The 20,133-nt window shown below is 42.1% G+C and overlaps 1 protein-coding gene across 1 annotated transcript in view; it reads right to left on the bottom strand.

Moving 5' to 3' along the window:
- Positions 1 to 19,725, bottom strand: part of LOC145390057 (uncharacterized) — a 55,666-nt gene extending 35,941 nt beyond the window's left edge. The window contains exons 1-5 of the mRNA XM_080265133.1: positions 19,710 to 19,725; positions 18,412 to 18,592; positions 15,891 to 16,044; positions 6,213 to 6,398; positions 1,246 to 1,482 (exon numbers count right to left, since the gene is read on the bottom strand). Coding sequence (XP_080121259.1) covers positions 1,246 to 1,482; positions 6,213 to 6,398; positions 15,891 to 16,044; positions 18,412 to 18,592; positions 19,710 to 19,720 — 769 coding nt within the window. The 5' untranslated portion in view covers positions 19,721 to 19,725. The remainder of the gene's footprint in view (positions 1 to 1,245; positions 1,483 to 6,212; positions 6,399 to 15,890; positions 16,045 to 18,411; positions 18,593 to 19,709) is intronic.
- Between the last annotated feature and the right edge of the window lie 408 nt (positions 19,726 to 20,133).

Raw genomic sequence — 20,133 nt, 5'->3', positions numbered from 1 at the left:
ATTCTCAGACAAAGTTGCATCCATTGTGCCACCTCTCCAAACATTCCCCTGTGCTACATGGGCATCTGGTAGCACCATGACTTGACTGTCACACTGCCATATTGTAGAACTTCTGCATATCAGAATTCCTTTATTCTCCAAACTACTTCTCTCTGGAACTTGATTCCCCAGATTTTTCCCCAAGACTTCAGCCTTCAGCAGTTTAAGTCAAACTGTTGCAGAGTTTTTATGAATGGAGGATACCTGTAATTTGGTGTATGATATTTTGTTTTGTTTGGTTTTTCCTTCCTCTGTTTGTCTTTTGTTTAGAAAAAAAAAAAAAAAAAAGGACAAGAACCCAGTAAATTGCAGGTTGAAGTTGCCCTTGCATTCAATCATCCTCCTTTCAGGGGATAGGAAGACTGGGAGGGCTTGTACAACTGGGCCGTAGTATCACCCCATTACACTGGTGTCACCTTGTGAAGTCATCCCTATCCAGAACCATGCAACCTTTTGATACTGCCAGACCAATTGTCAGTCAGCAATACTCACACCCCATGATGGATTTCACCATGGGTGTCTGGAGAGGGGGGCAAGGGGGGGCAGTTGCCCCACCTTAGAATTCCAAAGTGTGTCTGGAACTTTTCCGGACGTCACGTATATTTTCGTTCCTTTGAGTTATAGCACATCAGCATATGAAGACTTTTCGCCTGCAATTTAAGTACATCTTGATACTATATATTATAGTGAATTATATGTTCGGTCGGCACATATATGTATAATTTCTTTTATTTTGCCCCCACTTACAAAAAATCCTGCAGATGCCCCTGGATTTCACAGTTCATCCAGTGTATCTGTGTCAACACGGGTGAGCACATTGGTGAACTCGCCACATGAAAGCATCTGTGTATCATCTTCATCATTGTCACATAGGTTCTTTTCATGTAACCTTTTGTTGTAACCAAACAGCTCTTAGCAATACTTACATTCCATAATGGATTCCTGCCGTACATCTAGTGTGTCTGCATCATCAATGAACTTGTCTTGTGAAAGCACCTGTGCGTGATTGTCATTATTTCATATAATCCTTTGATATATTCAGACCAGGTGATGACATAATTATGGAGGTATGCAAAATGTAGGAGGACTGCTTGATGTAACAGAATGGGTTAAGGTAAGCCTGTGCCCATGGTCAGACACGATGAAATGGCTGTTAATCCTTTGCCCAGAGTTAACACATAAAGAAAAAGAGAAAAAAAAACTCACGCTCCATGATGGATTCCTCTAGTTCATCCGGTGTGTCTATGTCATCTGGCATAAGCATATCAGTGAACTCATCATGTGAGAGCATCTGTGCGTCATCGTCGTCGTCGTCATCATCGTCATTGGTGTGTTGGCTGAGGGAGGAGAGGGAGTGTTGGTCGTCCTCCACCGCCACTGTTAGAAGCTCCTCTGTCACTGTTAAACGTTTCTTCCGGGTCACCTCCAAGCTTGACGGACGCTCTGTAGAAGAGATGCTCAAAAATAAGAAACTGGGAGTGAGATTCTTGAACATAACTGTATTTATGATCAAGGCCCTGTTGTAACTGTGATATGTATTCCCAGGAAGGACAAAGAAAGGACAGTACAGTGTCTTCCCATGTCTCTTGTTCTTCCCAGAAAAAGAAATCTTGGTTATGAGAGATATTATCATAGGTTAATATATATATTTTTTGAGGGAAGAACAAGAAAAGGGCAGTACAGAATCTCTCATATCTCTGGTTCTTCCTGTAAAATACATATAAGTTATAACAGGGAATTGATTGCAAATGTGTTTGAGAATCCCACCTTGGGATTGGATTCATAAATACACATAGCCCTGTATTTTCTTTGGTTAAGTAGGCCCCCCTAGATTTTATCTGTGTGTCTAATATAATGTACCATTGTATCTCTGTTTCTAATATACTGTTGATATATATACAGTTAACTTTTGTGGTACATGGGGGGGACAATCATCCTGTCCCTCAGTGTAGGGATGCCCTATGGTCTCTACACTGAGTGACAAGCCTAAAGGTTTCCTGTACCCTGGAAACCATTTACTACACTGGGTGGTAACCATATAACTGGGGTTTTTGGCAAGGTTAAGTATACCCCAGATTCCCCTATCAAAAATCACTTATCATGGCAAATGTTTTGGAGAGCCTCAGAGGACCCAATACCAGCCAAGGACCCCAACCAAATGGACAGGTTTCATGGCCATGTGGAATGTGAGAGGTGTGAATCAGGACAGCAAGAGGGCGGAAGTGGTGAATGTGTTCAAGAGTGCGAGATATGCCATGATGACATTGTGTGAAACAAAGATGAAAGGGTGTGCAGTGGAGGAGTGGGAGGGTGTAAAGTGTGTGAGGTCAGGCATGAACGGGCGAGGAAGATGCAAGGAAGGAGTTGCTTTGTTGATGAATGAGGTGTGGCAGAATGGAATGAGAGACTACAAATGTGTCACCTTGAGATGTATGTATGTCATGTTCAAGTTTGAGAAGGTGAAAGTGGCTGCCGCTGTGATTCTAGCATATGCACAGTGTGATGACAGGAGTGAGAGAGAGAAAGACAGGTTTTGGAATGAGCTGGATGATGCAGTGGGAGAAATGCCTAGGAGCTAGAAAGTGATTGTAATGGGCAATATGAATGGAAGAGTAGGCACTGGTCCTGAGGATGACATAATGGGTTGTAATGGAGTACCAGGAGAAATTGATAACGGGAAGCAACTGAAGGATATATGTCAGGAAAGGAGGTCCTGCATTTGTAACTCGTATTTCAAACACAGAGATGCACATAAATATACATGGTATAGAGGGAATGGGGATCAAGTTGAATGAAGCCTGACTGATTATGTGCTTGTGGAGGTCGATGCTGGGAATGGTTGCTGATACGAAGGCAGTAAGAGGACGATGTGGTCTGTCAGATCATATGATTGTGGTATGCAAGATCAAGCTGAAAGGAGTGAGGTGGACCAGGAGAGAGAGGAGCAGTCAGGGAGAAAGTCTGAAAGTCGAGAATCTGAGGATCAAAGAAATGGATGAATACAGGACCAACGTAGGGAGGAGTTAGAATCAGTATATTGGAATGAAATGGATCTGGACATCCTGTAGAATGCATATAGGGATTGCTTAGTTAGGAATGCTGAAGTGGTGTGTGGTGTGGCAAGAGTAACAACAAAGAAGAAAGGTACAGCATGGTGACGTGAAGAGATTAAGAGAGCAGTGAAGGAAAAGAGAATAAAGTGGCTGGAGTGGTTAAAGGACAGGGGTTCAATTGAAATAAGAACTGAATATATTGAGTGCAAGAAGCATGAAAAGAGACTAGTGAAGAGGAAAAGGAGATAAATGATGATCAAGGAAGAAAAATGAATGCAAATTCCTCTGAAAATAGGAAGTTATACTGGAAAGAGGTGCAGAAATGTAGAAGTGACAGTGGAAAGAAATGTGAAAGAGTGAAGGATGTAAGTGGTAGATTTTTAACCCATGGGGATGAAGTAGGGACAATAGGGAGAGAATATTTTGAAAGCTTGGTGAATAAATATTGAGAGAGCAGAGCCACTGTAATCATGATTGAGGATGCGCAGAGGATTGCAGTGATAGGAAACGTGACACTTGCACAGGTGAAGAATGCTGTGAAGTGGCTGAAACATGGGAAAGTAGCTGAGGTGTATGCAGAGATAATTAAGTGTAGTGGAGAGAGCAGAATGAAGTGCTTTTTGGAGATATGTAAGAAGGCATGGATGAGTGAAACTGTGCCAGCAGATTGGAAAAAGGCTGTGATTGTACCCCGGTAGTTGAGCAAAGTGGGTACAAGGATTATTGTGGCATAAGTTTATTAAGTGTGGTAGGGAAGGTATTTGGAAGAATTATTGTACAGAAAGTAAGAAAGATATCAGAAGTCCTAGTGAGTGGTGAACAGGGTGGCTTTAGGAGTGCCAGAGAATGTGTGGATCATATATTTGCTGTGAGACAAATAGTGGAGAAGGCTTGTGAGAAGGACTTTAAGGTGTTTATGGCATTCAAGGATCTGGAAAAAGCATACAGCAAAGTAGATAGAGAAGGATTGTGGAAGATTTTGCACATGTACGATGTAGTTGGGAAACTGCTAGGTGCCATCAAGAGTTTTTATGATAGCAAATGAAGCATGTGTAAGGGTAAATGGGCATCTAAGTGAATGGTTCATGATCGGTGTGGGTGTGTGACAAGGTTGTGTGATGTCCCCATGGTTGTTCAGTATATATATGGATGGGGTGACGAGAGAAGTAAAAACATGAGTAATGGAGAGAGGGATGGCATTGGTACTGAATGGTGATGGATGGAATATCTCAAATTTGTTGTATGCTGATGATGGAGTACTGCTTGCAAATACTGGACAAAAACTTAGTAGACTAGTGCAGAGTTTTGCAGATGTCTGTGACTGTCGTGCCTTGAAAGTAAATGTAGAAAAGAGTAAAGTGATGGTTATTGAGAAAGAAGGTGACTCCCAGTGTGATGTTACAGTGAATGGAGAAAGACTGCAATTGGTGAGAGAGTTCAAGTACCTGGGTACAGTGATAGAAAAGAGAGGAAAATGTGCAAAAAAAGTGGAAAGTCAAGTGACACAAGGAAGTAAAGAAGCTGGTGCTATTAAGACCTTGATAACAAACAGGCTTGAGTGTTGCAGCTGTGCGAGGCTAACATGAAGAAGTGTTCGTGCCAACTTTAACATATGGATGTGAGAGTATGGTGTGGCATGAAAATGAAAAGTCAAGAGTGAGAGCGGTAGAGATGGGACTGCTGAGGATTGTATGTGGAGTACAGAGAGTGGATAGGATACAAAATAATGATTCGTGAACGATGTGGAGTGAAGAAGTCTGTGGACACCAGAGTCAGAGAGAGTGCACTGAGATGGTATGGTCATATGGTGAGAATGGATAACAATAGAGTGGTGCAAAAGGTATATCTGAGCAAATCTGAAGAAGGGAGGAGGCGAGGTAGGCCAAGGAGAAGGTGGAGGGGTATGGTGGATGAGTGTATGAGGAAGAAAGGTATGGAAGTCAGTGAGGCTAGGTAACTGACAAGAGAACGAGCTGGCTTGATGAATGTTGTGAGAAGAAGCTCATGATCAGGGATTTGGCACCCCTTTTTAACGTGACAGCATCCAGAGTGATTATATCGGATACGTTTTTGTGAAAGTACAGAGTGTGATGAATGTTTTTAACGTATCAGATAGATCCAGGATTCTGGAGGCTTGAATGATGAGTGAATGGAAGCATGGACCATTGTACTGGGCAAATTTGGGCTGTCTAGACATTGCTGCTCCTCACTCTGCCCTAGGGTGGGAAAAGAGGTCCAGATGATACTGACTTTCAGTTATCTGTCATCACAATATACGGCTGAAGGCAGTATCTGGTGCTGCTGGCTCAGCTCTGTTAAAGCAATATCATTCATGGGAAAGTTTTTAGGATAGAGGGTCGACAGGGATAGTAACACAGTATCCTGCTCGACGCTGAATGTCGAGCCGATGGAGGGTATTATGCAATATCTGGTGTTTCACTTTATTTGGCATAGGGCTTGGCTGAATTACGCAGGATAATTGAAAGTTTACTGTACACATTTACAGTCACACTCTTCAGCCAGTCATCTGGAACAACACACTGATATATAATTGAGTTTTTCAAATCAGCAACTAAACCCACTCATATATATCTCCTGAGGCCTTCAGCTTTTCAGCAGTAAATCCAGAAACACCCACCACCTTCCCCAACTGCATATTGCCTATCGCTCTGCTCCCAGTATCAGCATCAATCAAAGTTCAAGGGCCAAACTTTGGATCTGCTGACTCTAAACTTTCCCTGTTCCAGTCAGACTCCTCATTCAGCAAACAGTTATAATGCTCTCTCCAGGGATCTTTAATATCTTCACTGTCTACCATTACCATTTTTTCATCATTCTTCATATACTGCTTACCTATGATATCCCTGTTTTCCTTTTTTGTCTGATTTTCTACCTTAAATACCATGTTCTTCCTTTTCAGATGAATAATGTTGGCAGTGATGATGATGATGATGATGATGATGGTCCTTTATGTATTATAAGTTGATGATGATGATGGTGGTGGTGGATCCTTGATGCTTCCTAAGTTTATAGTGATGATGATGACAATGAGAGTGATGATGTTGATGAAGATTCTTTACATATCCTAAGTTGATGATGAGAATAATGATGATCCTTTACCTTTCCTAAGGGTGACCTGGCTGGTTGGGGGTGAGACAACAGCGGTGTAGAGAGAATAATCGTCCTCTGTAGGGGTGACGGGTGGCTGTGAGGTTTCTTCCCTCTCTGCAAGTCGCACTCCCCCACACTCCTCACTGCCAGGCTCCACCAGGTATCGGAGGGTTGTCGGGGAGCTTGGGAAGTCCACTGGGGGTTGACAGGAAGGGAAATTGACAGACAGACTGATGCTTTAGTTTACTGGATGAATAAGTACATTAGACAGATTGGTACAGTAGTTAGAATTATAGACTGTTTTTTACAATTGACTTATATGATCACATGCTTTTATGTCTGTAACATTTAGCACATTTTTTTCATTGGTGTTTTTCACTGCTACATTGCCCATTTTTCTCATTATACCTGTATGTTCATTTCCTCACTTATATGATTGCTAGAACACTAAATTCATTAAAAAATCTATTGTTATACAATCCATCCACCCATCCATCATCCAATCCTACATTGCCCCTTGAGGAATGTAGGAGCCCGGGGCTAGGCAGTTGGTCCTGACATTTAAGATGAGAGTGACCAGCTTCACTCATCCCTGAATGGTACTACATGAGCAATCAACCCCAACCACCCCCTGGATATAAACCTTCACCGCTCAACCCCAATCACCCCTTGGATATAAACCTTCACCGGCTCAATCTGATTGGAGTGCAATAATTACCCACAAAACCACCAGGAGCCAGAATTTGGTTATATGGTTACCACCCATTGTAGTAAATGATTTCCTGGTGTACAGGAAACCATCTGGCTTGTCACTCAGTGTAGAGTCACCCACAGGCAGAAGGAAGAGGAAAGAATGAAGGAAAGAAAGACAGAAGAAGGAGTGTAAAGTTACCCATAGGCAGAAAGACAAGGAAAGAATGAAGGAATGGAAGACAGAAGAGGATGGAAGGAAAGAAGGATGGAGGAGAGGAAAGGGCAGACACCCAACAGCAGCACTACACTGAGTGAGTGGATGGTGAGCATTCCCACCCACTTTCAAAAATGCATCCCATTCATATAATGATGGCATGCTGTTGATAAATAAGTAGACATTTTGTTGACCACAATAACATTCCTCTGTAGGCATAAATTTATAAAACTGCATTTTTCTTTTCTCCATCCAGTTGACACTACATCAAACTCAGTCTGTAACTTGCTTAACATCATACATGTACCATGTCCACTAACAATTACAAAATATATAGAAGAGTATGTATAATGCATGAATATTATAACCTCTTTCATGTTGTCTCTATATCAGAAAGGGCGTACTTAGGGTGTGTGTGAAGTTGAAGGGTGTATTATTATTATTATTATTATTATTATTCTGTGGTAGGTGGGGGCAATCACCATCCACTCATTCAGTGTAATGCTGCTCGCGGGTGCCAGCCCTTTCCTCTCCTCCTTCCTTCTTTCCATCCTTCCTCTTCTGTCTTTCTTTCCTTCTTTCTTTCCTCTTCCTTCAGTCTGCGGGTGACTCTACACTGAGTGACAAGCCAAATGATTTCCTGTACACCAGGAAGCCAAATGCTGCACTTGGTGGTAACTATATAACCAGATTATGGCACCTGTGGTTTAGTTGGTAATTAAGGCACTCCAATCGGATTGAGCCGATGGAAATTTATATCCAAGGGATAGTTGGGGTTTATTGCTCATGTAATGCCACTCAGGGATGAGTGCGACCAGTCACATTCATCATCAATGTCAGGACCAACCTGCCTTGCCCAGGGCTCCTACTCTCCTCGTGGGGCAACGCAGGATTAGATGATGGATGGATGGATGGATTATTATTATTATTGTTATTATTACATGATTGGATGATGGATGGATGGATTATTATTATTATTATTATTATTATTATTATTATTATCATGATAGAGAAGTTAGAAGGAGAGTGGAAGATAAAAATGGTAGATTGATGGTGGAGAGGGGAGAAAAAGTGAGTAGACGGAGAGAACGCTTTAAGGAACTGTTAAACATAGAGAATGAAAGTAATGTGAGTATAAGTGGCTTGGGAGTGGCTGGGAGCAGGAGGTAGGTGAGAAGGGAGGAAGAGATCAGTAGGATGGAAGTAGTGGAAGCAATGAAGTAAGTAAAAATGGGGAGAGCTCTAGGAATTGATGAGGTGTGTGGTGAAATGCTAAAGCATGGGGAAGAGATAGTAGTGAAATGGATATGGAAGATGTGAAGATTGGCTTGGTAGGAAGATAGAATCCTAGAGGATTGTAAGTCATGTATAATTTTTCCCCTGTACAAAGGAAAAGGTGAAAAAGAAGTGTGTATCAATCATAGGGGTATTTGTGTAATAGGAACAGTATATGGTAGGATGCTTACTGACAGAGTTAGAGAAATAACAGAGGAATAAGTTGGAGAAGAAGAGGGAGATTCTAGGAAGGGAAGAGGTTGTGTAAATCAGGTACTCATCCTTAGGTCTTTAGTGGAAAAGTTTCTAGAAAAGGGAAAGAAGTTGTATGCAGCCTTCATGGATTTGGAGAAGGTATATGACAGAATGGATAAACATAGCATGTGGAAAATATTAAAAATATACAGTAAAAGTCCTGCAATCTGAATGACAGGGGACTGAGGGTCTTTTGAACATTTTTTTTTTTTTTTTTTTTTTTTTTTTTTTTTTTTTTTTTTGGAGAGAGAGGGACCTCAGAAAACATTAGAAATATGTACATGATCATTAAATAAACACTTAATATAATATGGGTCATTGTTTTACTCGCTGGAAATGCATAAAGGTGTAGCTGAATAGTTGCAGACAGTTATTCCAAGTCCAAGAGCAAGTCCAAGCCAGATAAATCCTTTGATAAAGCCCAGACAAAGCCCAGAGAAAAAATCCACTTGATTTACTTAGTTTTCACTCAGTTCACTAAACAGTAACTTACTGTAATTCACTTAATTTTCACTTAATACACTTATATTTATTACTGCATTTAAAATTATCTGCCAGCTCAAAAAATTTGGAGTATTGGGATATCCAGATTATTGGTGGTTGGATTAAAGGACTTTTACTTAATAGAGTAGATGGGAAGCTGCTGAATGCTGTGAAGAATATGTATGAGGGTGCTAAGGCTGCAGTGCGTGTGGATGGTGAACTGAGTGAATTTTTCTATCTGAATGTTGGATTCAAACAGGGATGTGTCATGACTCCATCATTGTTCAATCTGTATATGCATAGGATTATAAAAGAGATGCAAGGTAGAGCAGTGAATACTGGTGCAGCCCTAATGAGAGAGAGCAGCATTTGGAAACTTCCTGTTCTGTTGTTTGCAGATAATACCAGTACTGTATTGTTAAGAAAAGACAAAGGGGAACTGCAAGGCTTGGTGAAAGAGTTTGGGAAAGCATATAAGAAATGGAATCTAAAGGTGAACATAGGGAAATGTAAAGTTATGGTCTTGGAGAGAAATGAAGTCACTGAATGGTCTGTGAGGTTGGATGATGTGGAAATGGAAAATGTGAGTTTGTTTAAGTACAGTACTTGGGTAGTGTGATGAGTAACGGTGGAAGTTTGGAGGATGAAGTGCTTCAAAGGGTACAAGAGGGAAGAAAGGTTGCTGGTGCTTTGAAAAAGGTGATAAAAAATAGAGAAGTGAGCATGGAAGTAAAAAAGCCACTCCATGAGAGTATTGTGAAACCTGCTGTAACATATGGAAGCAAAGCTTGTGCCTTGTTGGAAGGACACAAGTCAAGTGTGACAGCAGTGGAAATGAGTTATTTGAGAGGAGCATGTGGAGTTACATGGAGAGACAGACAAATGAGGAAGTGAAGAAGCATTGTGGTGTGGATGTGTATGTGACAGAAAGGATTAGGAGAAATACACTGGCCATGTGGAAACAATGGAGAGTGAGAGACTAATGAGGAGAGTGTATGTGAGTGAGGTGGAGGAGGGGAGAGGGAGGAGGAGGCCAAGAATGAGATGGAGGGATGGAATGGAGAGGTATGTGAGAGGGGTGTGTGAGCTGAGGGAGGGCAGTGAAATGGCAAGGGACAGGGTGACGTGGAAGTGATTTGTTTGTGGCTACCCTTTACAGGATCAAGGCGACTGGGAGCTGATAGATAGGAAGATAGATAGTAGTAGTAGTATTAGTATTAGGATTAGTATCAGTATTGTTATTACTATTATTACAGTACAGTAAATGTCCTCTAATACGAATCACATGGAACTGAGGGTCTTTTGATTGTTTTTTTTAGGACTATTAAGAGGGGCCTTTGAAAACATTTCAAATATGTACATGATCTTTAAATAAACACATAAATGATATGAATTATTGTTTTACTCACTGGAAATGCATAGAAGTGTAGATGAATAGATGAAGGCACGTATATCCAAGTCCATGGGCAAGTCCAAACCAGATAAATCCTTAGATATAGCCCAGAAGAATTGGAAAAACACCAGAAAAAATAGAAAATTTTTGCCTTGGCAAATTCTGAATATTGGGATTTTCGGATTATTGGTGGTCGGATTGGAGGACTTTTACTGTATTATTAATATTACTATTCTATCTATCCATCTATCTATCTATTGCCAGATGGCTCAATCCGATAAGGGGAGACCACAAACAAATGGCCTCCATGTCGCCCAGTCCCCCGCCATTTCACTACCCTCCTCCTAGCTCAGATCCTCCTCTCTCATATACCTCTCCACTCCATCCCTCCATCTCATCCTCAGCTGCCCCCTCCCTCTCTCCCTCTCCCCTTCACTCACATACACTCTCCTCATTAGTCTCTCACTCTCCATCCTCTCCACATGGCCAAACCACCCCAGTGTATTTCTCCTAACGCTCTCTATCACATCCACATCCACACCACAGTGTTCTTTTACTTTCTTATTTGTCAGACTGTCTCTCCATGTAACCTCACATGCTCCTCTCAAATAACTCATTTCCATTGCCATCACTCATGACTTGTGTCCTTCCAACAAGGTCCAAGCTTCACTTCCATATGTTAGAGTTGGCATCACAATACAGTACTATCATGCAGGCATTTTTTTTTAAATATCATGAGGGATTTGAGGCATGTATGGGTAAGATGGGAGTTGGTAGTAGGATGAGTGAAAACGGAGTGAGGTTTGGAAGCTTCTGTCTAGCAAATGACTTAGTCATCGGGGGCACACTCTTTCAGCATTGCAATATACACAAGACAACTTGGGTGTCGCCGTGTGGAAAATATAAAAATCAGATTGATCACATCGCTATCAGTAGGAGGCATAGAAGTTCTCTGCTAGATGTTCATGTTAAACGGGGAGCGGATATTGGTAGTGACCATCAACTCAGCATTGCAAAAATAAGGTTTAAACTTAAAAATCAGAAGAAGGAAAAATCTGGTGTTGGTAGATACGATATTGTTAAGCTTAGAAGGGAAGGAGAAGAAAAGGAGGAATTCAGATTAGAATGCAGAAATAGGTTTTTGGTGTTGGAAACGTTGGAAGAGGGGGAGAGAAGTGTAGATGAGATGTGGGAGGATGTGAACAAAGTTTTGCATGAGACTGCTGAATGTACGATTGGAAGGAGACATAGCTTAAGGAGAAAGAAATGGATATCAGAGGAAATGTGGGATATGATAAAAAAGAGAGGTGAGGCTAAATTGAGGAGTGAGATGCAATGCGTTGATGAACAAGAGATTGAATTAGCAAGAGCTGCGTACTGGAGTTTGAATTCAGAAGTAAGAAGGTTAGCTAGGAGAGATAAAAGATGTGTGGATGAAAAGGTTGCAGAGACTGAAATCTTAATAAACAAAAATGATGGACAGAGTCAAAGAATAGCATATGAATCGATTAGAGAACTGAGTGGTAATGCAGGTAAACGCAAGGAAATACCAGTTAGAGACAGGGAAGGAAATTTATTGACAAAAGATCGAGATATTAAAAATAGATGGAAAGAGCATTTTGAGACAGTTCTTAATAGACCAATACCACCAGAAGAGGATATACCGTCTGCTCAGGAAGATTTAAATATAGAAACAGGAGAGTTGAGGCTTGCAGAAGTGGAGAAAGCAGTAAAACAGTTAAAGAATAATAAGGCACCAGGGGAGGATGGTTTATTTCCGGAAATATTTAAAGTGGAGGGGGATAGATTAATAATGATCTTGACCAAGCTATTCAATAAGATATGGGTGACGGGGTTACTACCATCAGTTTGGAAGAATGGTGTGATTGTTAAAGTTCTGAAGAAGGGAGACCTGAGTGAATGTGGTAATTGGAGGGGAATCTCTTTGTCACCGATAGCTTTGAAAGTTTTCAGTAGAGTGTTGTTAAATAGGTTGGCGCCAGTGGTTGAGGGTATTCTGAGGGATGAACAGGCTGGTTTTAGAAAGGGACGTGGTTGCAATGATCAGATCTTTATAGTTAGGCATTTGATGCAGCAAGTTAATGAAATGAGAGTACCGTTAAGTCTTTGTTTTGTTGATTTTGAAAAGGCTTTTGATAGTGTTTCGAGAGAGACTATGGGGAAGATCATGAGACATTATGGAATACCAGAGGAGTTTGTGAGGGTCATTATGAACATGCATGAGGACACATTTTGTAAAGTGATGGTTGATGGTTGTCTGAGTGATTCGTTTGAAGTCAAGTCCGGAGTAATTCAAGGTGGTGTTCTATCGCCTTTACTATTTATATTGGTCATTGATTACATTATGAAACACGTTGGAACAGAAACCGGTGCAGGTATACTTTGGGGAGAGAACAGGAAACTTTTGGATTTAGATTATGCAGATGATATAGTTTTGATTTGTGATGGGCCAGAAGAGATGCAGAGAGTGTTGGACTGTTTGGTGAGTGAAGGTCGCAAGGTGGGTTTGGTTATTAATTGTGGAAAAACTGAAATAATCAATATGAATATGGAAAATGCACAGGAATGTGTAATTGGAGGTATGGTTGTAAAGCAAGTTGATAGGTTTAAATATTTAGGTACTTATTTAGCCAAGGATGGTTCTTTGAACTTTGAATTCGAGGAAAGGTTAAAGAAGGCTAATCAGGCAATGGGAATGCTTAAAAATATTTGGAATAATAACAATTTCTCTGTGCATACAAAAATCAAACTTTATAAGGTAATGGTTAGGAGTATCTTAATTTATGGACACGAGTCTTGGTACAGCACAGTGACTATGGAAAATAAATTCTTGGTGTTTGAAAATAAAGCACTTAGAAGAATATTAGGAGTTAAGTGGTGGGAAAGGATACCAAATAGTAGAATTAGAGAAATAACGGGAGTGCAGCCGATCGATGAATATGTTAGATTCTCACGATGGAAGTGGCTAGGACATGTGTATAGGAGACAGGGAATAGTACGAGGTACACCAGGGTGGGTGGCACTTGGTAGGAGAGGTAGAGGAAGGCCAAAAGAGACATGGGTGAGGACAATGAGACAGGAAGCTGGAGATGAGTGTTGGGGAGATCTTGAGGAGTTAGCACAAGATAGGATGTGGTGGTGTGAGTTCATCGAGGCCCTATGCATCCCCGAGGGTGCCACAGGAAATGATTGATTGATTGATTGATCATGCTCAGTTCCCTATTTCTTATCGCTGCTTTCAAAGAACCAGCAACCTCTCTTCCTTGCTGCACCTTTTCAAGCACTTCATCCTCCAGACTCGCACCGTTACTCATCACACTACCCAAGTACTCGTGCTTAAATGCACTCACATTTTCCATTTCCTCGTCATCCTACCTCACTGTACATTCATTGACTTCATTCCTCTTGAAGACCATAAATTTATTCTTTCCTACATTATTATTATGGAGAATGTGAGTGCATTCAAGTACTTGGGTAGTGTGATGAGTAAGAATGGAACTTTGGGGGATGAAGTATGTGAAAGGGTACAGCAGGGAAGGAAGGTTGTTGGTTCACTGAAAGCAGTGATGAGAAATAGGGAGGTGAGTATGGAAGTTAAGAAGTCACTGCATGATAGTATTGTGATCCCTACCCTGACGTATGGAAGCGAGGCGTGGACCTTGCAAGAGGGGAACAAGTCAAGAGTGGGAGCAGTGGAAATGAATTACTTGAGAGGAGCATGTGGAGTGACATGGAGGGACAGATTGATGAATGAAGAAGAGAAGGAACATTGTGGGGTGGATGTGGATGTGGTTGAGAAGATTAGGAGAAATACACTGAGGTGGTTTGGACATGTGGAGAGAATGGAGAGTGAAAGACTAAGAGGGTGTATGTAGGTGAGGTGGAGGGAGGAAGAGAGAGGGTTAGACCGAGGATGAGGTGGAGGGATGAAGTTGAGAGGTACCGGTATATGAGGGAGGAAGGGATGAGTTGGGGGGAGGGTAGTCAAATGATGGGTGACAGAACGACTTGGAGGCGTTTTGTCTGCGGCCACCCTTTGCGGAATTAGGGCGTCGGGCTATAGATAGATAGATAGATAGATGATATGGGAGGAAATATTGTACTGAACAGCAGAATTATTATGACTCCTATGCCCACAAACGTCAGCTGTGTTTACAGCCACAGCCCTTGCATCTACTTCTTCCCCATCTGACCACTGTCACTCCATCCCTCACTCACCACTCAGCTGTTTTGCAGAAAATAAAATAAATATGTAGGAATTGCAGGCACAGTAATTTTGTCTGGCAAAACAAACATTTATTCCTGTCAACTAGATTTCTCTTCTTTGCCAGAGCAAATGCAATGATGAGTGAGTGCCCTGGGACACCACTTATCCCCCAGCCTCAAAGAGACCCATGATGATGGCTCAACAGGACCTGGTACTCAATAAGGTTAGTTACACCTGTTTGGTTAGTGTGTTACATCTACTCAACCTCTGATCACCCTTTCAGTCATACTCATAGGTGATACGGTGATGGAAAGTAGTCAGCTAAGGCATTAAAGGAGGTCTAGGGACCAGTCTAAGGTTCTATCTATTTATCTATTGCCCGACACCCAAATCCCACAAAGGGTGGCCGCAGACAAAACGCCTCCAAGTCGCTCTGTCACCCACCATTTGACTACCCTCCCCCCAACTCACTCTCCCCTCCTTCATATACCTCTCAACTCCATCCCTCCACCTCATCCTTGGTCTACCCCTCCCTCTCCCTCCCTGCACCTCACCTACATACACCCTCTTAGTCAGTCTTTCATTCTCCATTCTCTCCACATGTCTAAGGTTGCTGTTGTTACTTTTATAGAGGGGGAAGGGTGTGGGTTCCACTTGGTCTCAAACATAGCCTTATTAAACCCATGTTTTAATTGTCCCGGTATCCCATACATCATTATCAGATCCACTTTCCATAATTTAACCCCATCGGATAATGGTGGTGTGCTGTACTGGCATCATTCTTAGGCATCAGAGTATTGAATCACCCTGTAGAAACTTGAAGCCTGCTTTTAAATGCAGAACTTGGGGAGGCAGGAGGGAGGGTTGTACCTTACCTGTCACTGGCTCATAGATCACTGTCTCTGTCTGTCTGTGCCTCATAAATGTTCATTTAAAAAAAAGATCAGTATTACTGTCAGGAACTGTGCATTACGTGTCTCTGGCCAACAGATTTCTCTGTTAGGCACGGTGTACTGCGGGTGTGTGATGCTGAGGACAGGAATGAGAATTGCAGATGGATGCTGCAGATGATAAGATGTAAAGTTTTGCAAATGGCTGTACACAACCTGTCTGGGAATACATTACCTGTCTCTAACTGTACCTTACCTGTTTCTGGCTCATAGATCTCTGTGTCAGGTAGGGTGTACTCTGGATGTGTGAGGTTGAGAGGTGTGCCCCTGTGTGCGATGGGGGCCTCCGCTCCACTGAGGGCAAACATCTCCTCCTCCTCCTCCATTGCAGCGCCCACCAGGCGCCCATTCTGCTTGAACACAGCATTAATGTCTGCAGTTCACTGAGATGGTTAACCATGTTGAAAATATGGAGAATGACAGACTGACCAGGAGAGGGAATGTCAGTGAGGCAGAGGGTAGGGGGAGTGGGAGACCATGCATGAGATGAAGGAATGGGGTGGAAAGGTATATGAGAGAGGGGATATGAGCTGGAGAAAGAGAGAGCAGCCTCTTGGCAGAGGACAGGGTGACATGGAGATGATTCATTTGTGCTTATGTTTTCCATGATTAAGGTGTCTTGCTATAGGCAGATTGATGGTGAATTGTTTAGCAATGAAGATAGTATTAGCATTAGAATAGTTTAAAAGAAAGAAAAAACCTGTCTGACACTATACTGCTTTACTGTACACAACAAGTTCAAGTGTTGTATAAGAAACTTCAATTTCTTACTCCTTATTTTAATTTTTTACTCTTTATTTTGAATATTTACCAGGAGTAGACTGTAGCACCAGTTGAACAGGGCGGCACTTCCGAGGTGGAGGGCAAGCTTGTGCCAGGGAGAGCTGAAGCCCTCATTTCACCAGCCCTCAGGAATTGATCCTTACCATCCCCCTTTGCTGAACATTTTCAGTGCTTTCATTTACACAGAGAGTAGGCCAGCATATTCTCTTAATACCTGTACCTTCAACTGTCTACACCACACTATATGCATGTAAAATATCACACCTCCTATTTCCATTCCGTTTACCAATGGCCGCTACATTAACATCAGCAAATGAGGTGATATCTCGGATTGCCACCACCGGCAAGGTAGGGCTGGCAGCACAGGGTCCTCCTGGTTGCCATGAAGCGACTGTACCAGCAGCAACTGTTGCAAATTCTGTTCTTGCTTGTCAGCGGAGAAGAGCAGGTGCAGCCTTATTCTTCGCCAGTGTCCGTGCTTTCGGTACCAATTAGAATTCAGTTCATTTTTTCCTACAGTCCATATCCTCTCTAGCCTTGTTCCTCACAGAACCCCAAATTTCTCCCTCTACCGAATTTCCCCATTTTGTTTTCCTGGTTACCATCTCTTCACAAACTTCTGTAACAAGGGCGGCACCTGTTGTTATACCAAATCTGAATATGCAGTTGACACTGTTTTAAACTTCACCTCAACTAATTTTGATTACTCACTGTATAAACTAAATTATCTAAATATTACCAAATGTGTCTGTGTAGTCTATCACTCCCCCAATGCTTCTTTAGAACCCAGTGTATTTGACTCCATATCCACACAGTTGAGTAACTTTAACTTTGTCCTTAGCACCAAGATTACCATTTTGGGTGATTTTAACGTACTTAATGTTGAATGGTTATTGCATTCTGCCAGGATTGACGATGCTGGTCTAGAGTGCGAGCCGTTTGCAGAATCATTTAATCTCACACAGTTGGTAAAGCAACTAACCAGAATACCAGATAATCCTGGCCATAATGCCCATCTCTTGGATCTGTTCCAGACAAATAATCCAGATCAATACAGGATAGAAGTACTGTCACCACTTGGATCCTCTGACCACAGTCTCATCAAAGCCTCATTAGTCAGCCCCCCCAAACCTCCCTATTCTGAACCTGTCAAGGTGACCCAATGGCACATTGATTATCTTGCTGACATTCCATGGCAGGCTATCTTCTCTAGTGATGTCAATTCTGTCCAGTCCCACATTAATGACTTAATACTGCCTGGTATAGATTTATTCATACCAGGTCAACAGTTAAGTAAAAGATCAAACTCTCCAAAATGGTTTGATAACAACTGTGCCAGAGCAATGGCCCAAAAGTCATTAGCATTTTTTTTTTTTTTTTTTTTTTTTTTTACATGTCCGACTCTGAGCAGAGGCTCAGGCCTATTTCTTGGGGGCAGTGGCCTATCCCAAGGCCCAGTAGTCCTCCTACACCTCCACATGTCACCACTTTGGCACTAACACCCACTGTCCATATTGAATACATGCTAGGGCTGTCTCATACAGGACTGGTGTACTGGTATTAGCGGGGGTACTTTTATGACATGTCGGCGGGTCATCTGGTAGATCAGGAAAGTCTGCTTTTTAGGAAATTCAAATCCTTAAACTGTTCCCTGCCCCAGCCGGGATTCAATCCTGGGTCCATCAGGACTGCAAGCCACCTCTCTACCGATTCAGCCACCGCATATAACTCTTACGTGTACGAAAAGTGTTAAGGATATGTATGATAAAAATGGTTTAATATATGGGACAGTACAAGTTTGACTCATTCCTGTGAAGATACAATTAGGTAAGAACACACACACACACACACACACACACACACACACACACACACACACACACAATGTATACATTATCATTACCTCAGTGCAGTCTGTATCACTAAAGTCTTACCTGCATGGGGAACCTGAGAGGGTCTCGAACAGACTGCTGGTAGGAGTAAATAGGAGGTGGGATGGATGTGTGATCTGAGAGGGGAGACTGGTTGGCAAGGGTACCACTGCTGCTGCTGCCACCTTCAGACAAGTCCATGCTCTCTTCACTGCCTGGCTCTCCTGCACCCTCACCCTCCCACCTGAAGAAACGTGAAGCTGTAAGAGTTACTCCCCTCTTTGGAGTGTAGGGATTCAAGACCATGTTATCATAGTCCAAAACATTTAGAGATAGGAGAGAGTAAATGGTAATAGTCAATCCCATGTTGCCCCCTTTAGAATGTATGGGTCTGAGTCTTGGCTACCTTTTTGTATTGTATGATACTGATTACAAAGACATTGACATGCTTGCATTCATCGGCTTCGGTCGCCTAATGACAACTCTAGACACTACTTGATCTCATGCAGCCACTTTGTTGTATGCTTTTTCCAGATCCATGAAAGCCATAAACACCTTATGGTCCTTCTCACAAGTTTTCTTTGTTATCTGTCTCACTGCAAATATTTGATCCACACATCCTCTGGCACTCCTAAAGCCACCCTGTTTATCACTTACTAGGACTTCTGATTTCTCTCTTACTTTCTCTGTAATAATTCTTCCATACACCTTCCCTACCACACTCAGTGAACTTATGCCATGATAATTCATGCACTCACTTCACTCACTGTTATTTTTTTACAGGGTACAATCACAGCCATTTTCCACTCTGCAGGCACAGTTTCACTCATCCATGCCTTCTTATATATCTCCAACAAGCATTTAATTCCTCTCTCACCACTACACTTAATCATCTCTGCATACACGTCATCAACCCCAGCTGCTTTCCCATTTTTCAGCCGCTTCACAGCACTCTTCACCTGTGCGAGTGTCACGTCTCCTGGCACTGCATTCCTTCTCTGCACACCCCTAAAACCAATCATGTTCACAGCCACTCTGCTCCCTCTATTCCCATTTATCAGGCTTTCAAAATATTCTTTCCATCTCGTCCTTGCTTCATCCCCATGGGTTAATAATCTACCACCTACATCCTTCACACCATCACATTGTCTTTCTTTTTTTCACTTCTACATTCCTGCATCGTTCCAGAAGGAGAGTTAATGAGACAAAAAGCCTTTGACTCCACCTTGTTGTGAAGAGTGTATGTGAGGAGCCTCCCCACACAAGAGAGTTATACTCTACACAGGGGCGAATAAAACATTGTGTGTGTGTGTGTGTGTGTGTGTGTGTGTGTAATACTCACACGTGTGGCCGCTACTCACGTGTCGTTCATCTTCACCTAGAAAGAAAAAAAAGAACAGGTTAGAGATAACTCTCTAAGTACAAACTCATTATGGGATCTGGCTATAGATAGATGGATAGACAATTTTTTGTTGTTTCCTTTTTGTCATTTTTTTGCTTACCTTTTGGGGTTCTCTTTTTATCAACTTTATTTTGCCATTTCCATTTTTCTTGTCTGTCTATTTTGTTTAATTTTCTCTATAAAGGCTCCAACATGCTTGCATGAGTCAGACTTAGTCACTTAATTACAGCTGTCTGTGCTGCTCAGTCCCTGGCAGCCTCCTATTCAGTCCTTTATCCCAGAGGTCACACTCTATGACCTCATCCCAGGTCTTTTTTTGGTCTGCCTTTCACAACCCTACCCCCATCGTTCATACTTGTCACTTTCTACACCCAGTTGTCATC

The sequence above is a fragment of the Coenobita brevimanus genome, unplaced genomic scaffold (assembly GCF_032717465.1).
Source record: "Coenobita brevimanus isolate Jiangsu-jjx unplaced genomic scaffold, ASM3271746v2 jjx.HiC_scaffold_2778, whole genome shotgun sequence".
In the NCBI taxonomy this organism is placed as follows: Eukaryota; Metazoa; Arthropoda; class Malacostraca; order Decapoda; family Coenobitidae; genus Coenobita; species Coenobita brevimanus.
This window is presented reverse-complemented; position numbering and strand designations above follow the sequence as displayed.